The following is a 1,775-nucleotide window of genomic DNA, read 5'->3' as shown; positions in this document are numbered from 1 at the left end:
CCTACCTACCTACCTACCTACCTACCTACCTACCTACCAACCTGCCTACCTGCCTACCTACCTATCTCTCCCACTCATCAGCTAAAATCACTGTGCAGCTTCCTCACTTCCCATAATGCCATGGCACTATTTTCCCCATAGCGATTGACAGCACAGACCCAGAGCTAGCTAGCTTGGGTTCAGTCCCAGCTCTACCATTTCCGAGCTCGTGGTCTTGGGCGAGTCACTGAACCTGTCTGTTTTCAGTTTCCTCACGTCTTCAGTGGGCACACAATAGTACCTACATCAGAGGGGTTGCTCGGAGAACTAGCTGTACGCGTGTAAAAGCATGTCAGTCATTATCTGGTACTTACCCAGCACTTATTGTACAAGTAAAATTCCTTGCAAAACACGTGTAGTTTACTCTTAATGTTTACTTTAATCATAGCTGTCTCACGGGCCTCTTCACATGGTTTCCCAGCCTGCACCCAGTTCTTTGTATTATACATCTACCATTCCAGCGAACTCACTGACCTTTCTGCAAAAATAATGCTTTTTAAAATGCAACCATGGTACCTAATGACAAACTGAATCAAACACTACCTACAAAAACATAGGGATATGTAGGTTTTGTGCCACACAGAGGAACCTTTTTGCTAGGCCATCCTGGGGAAGTAGGTCTCACCTGCAGCATGGAGATCTGCATTTTGTAGTATCGATTGGAGGGATCGGGAGCTGACACTATGAGAAGCCGCTGTTTCTCATAGAACTGATCCAGAAGGCCAGCAGCTGAGTTGACATTGACATTAATCTTCATAGCTAGGGCAGAAGCACATGGTCAGTCAGAAGGTGCCCTTCTTTACCTTGCAAGGCATTCTGGTCTTTTACATCCTTGCCCTCCCTTCCCTGACGTGAATTCCAGAAGGAAACCTGAATATTTTATACCCTTCTTCTTGAGGTAGAAGTATTCTCTGGGAGAATATTGGCCCTTAAAAGGTGACCCATGTCAGAATCCCCGACCTCATATCACACACATTAATATTAGACCTCTGGACCATGGAAGAAGTTCTTCCAAAATGCCCCTGAGCCACAAGCCTGTTCACTCATTTCCTAGTTTCACTCACGAGTACAGATAGGTGGTGATCCTGACCACTGTCGACTTGACTGGCAGACTCGGGATGGGGTGCCCTGGCGTTCATAGCCACCATCACAGTGGTATTCGCAAGTGGCACCGTAGTTGTCCCCTGCGGAGGTGCAGGTGAGGTAGCCATGCTGTGGTGGCTTCAGAACCGGACAGCGTCTCACTGCCAGGAAAAAGCTCAAGTTAGGAGTTGTGATATCTTTTGTAGTCAGGAAAGGCAAAGGGGACCACTCCAGGCTTTCTAGAATAAGCGACTTGAGATAATCCAAACGAATGGCTTTCTATGTTTCCAGGAGCCAGGAAACTGGAGGAACAGTTTCCTTCCCTAAGGGATTAAATTTGAAATGTAAACACAGGTTCCTAGTTTATAGACACAGAAACACACACACAAACAAACACACACAAACACACAAACACACACAAACACACACACACAAACACACACACAAACACACACACAAACACACACACAAACAGACACACACACAAACACCCACACACAGACACCCACACAAACACACACACAAACACCCACACAAACACACACACAAACACACACACAAACACACACAAACAACACACACAAACAGACACACAAACACACACAGAAACACACACACAAACACACACACAAACACACACACAAACACAAACA

The 1,775-nt window shown here is 46.0% G+C and overlaps 1 protein-coding gene across 1 annotated transcript in view; it reads right to left on the bottom strand.

Annotated features, from left to right (window-relative positions):
- Srpx2 (sushi repeat containing protein X-linked 2) overlaps positions 1-1,775 on the bottom strand; it is a 24,792-nt gene that overhangs the window by 2,278 nt on the left and 20,739 nt on the right. Inside the window, exons 9-10 of the mRNA XM_013350561.2 lie at positions 1,104-1,283; positions 665-798 (exon numbers count right to left, since the gene is read on the bottom strand). Coding sequence (XP_013206015.1) covers positions 665-798; positions 1,104-1,283 — 314 coding nt within the window. The remainder of the gene's footprint in view (positions 1-664; positions 799-1,103; positions 1,284-1,775) is intronic.

The sequence above is a fragment of the Microtus ochrogaster genome, chromosome X, assembly GCF_000317375.1.
Source record: "Microtus ochrogaster isolate Prairie Vole_2 chromosome X, MicOch1.0, whole genome shotgun sequence".
NCBI lineage: Eukaryota > Metazoa > Chordata > Mammalia > Rodentia > Cricetidae > Microtus > Microtus ochrogaster.
Note: the sequence above shows the minus strand (reverse complement) of the source record. Positions and strands in the feature narration are given on the sequence as shown.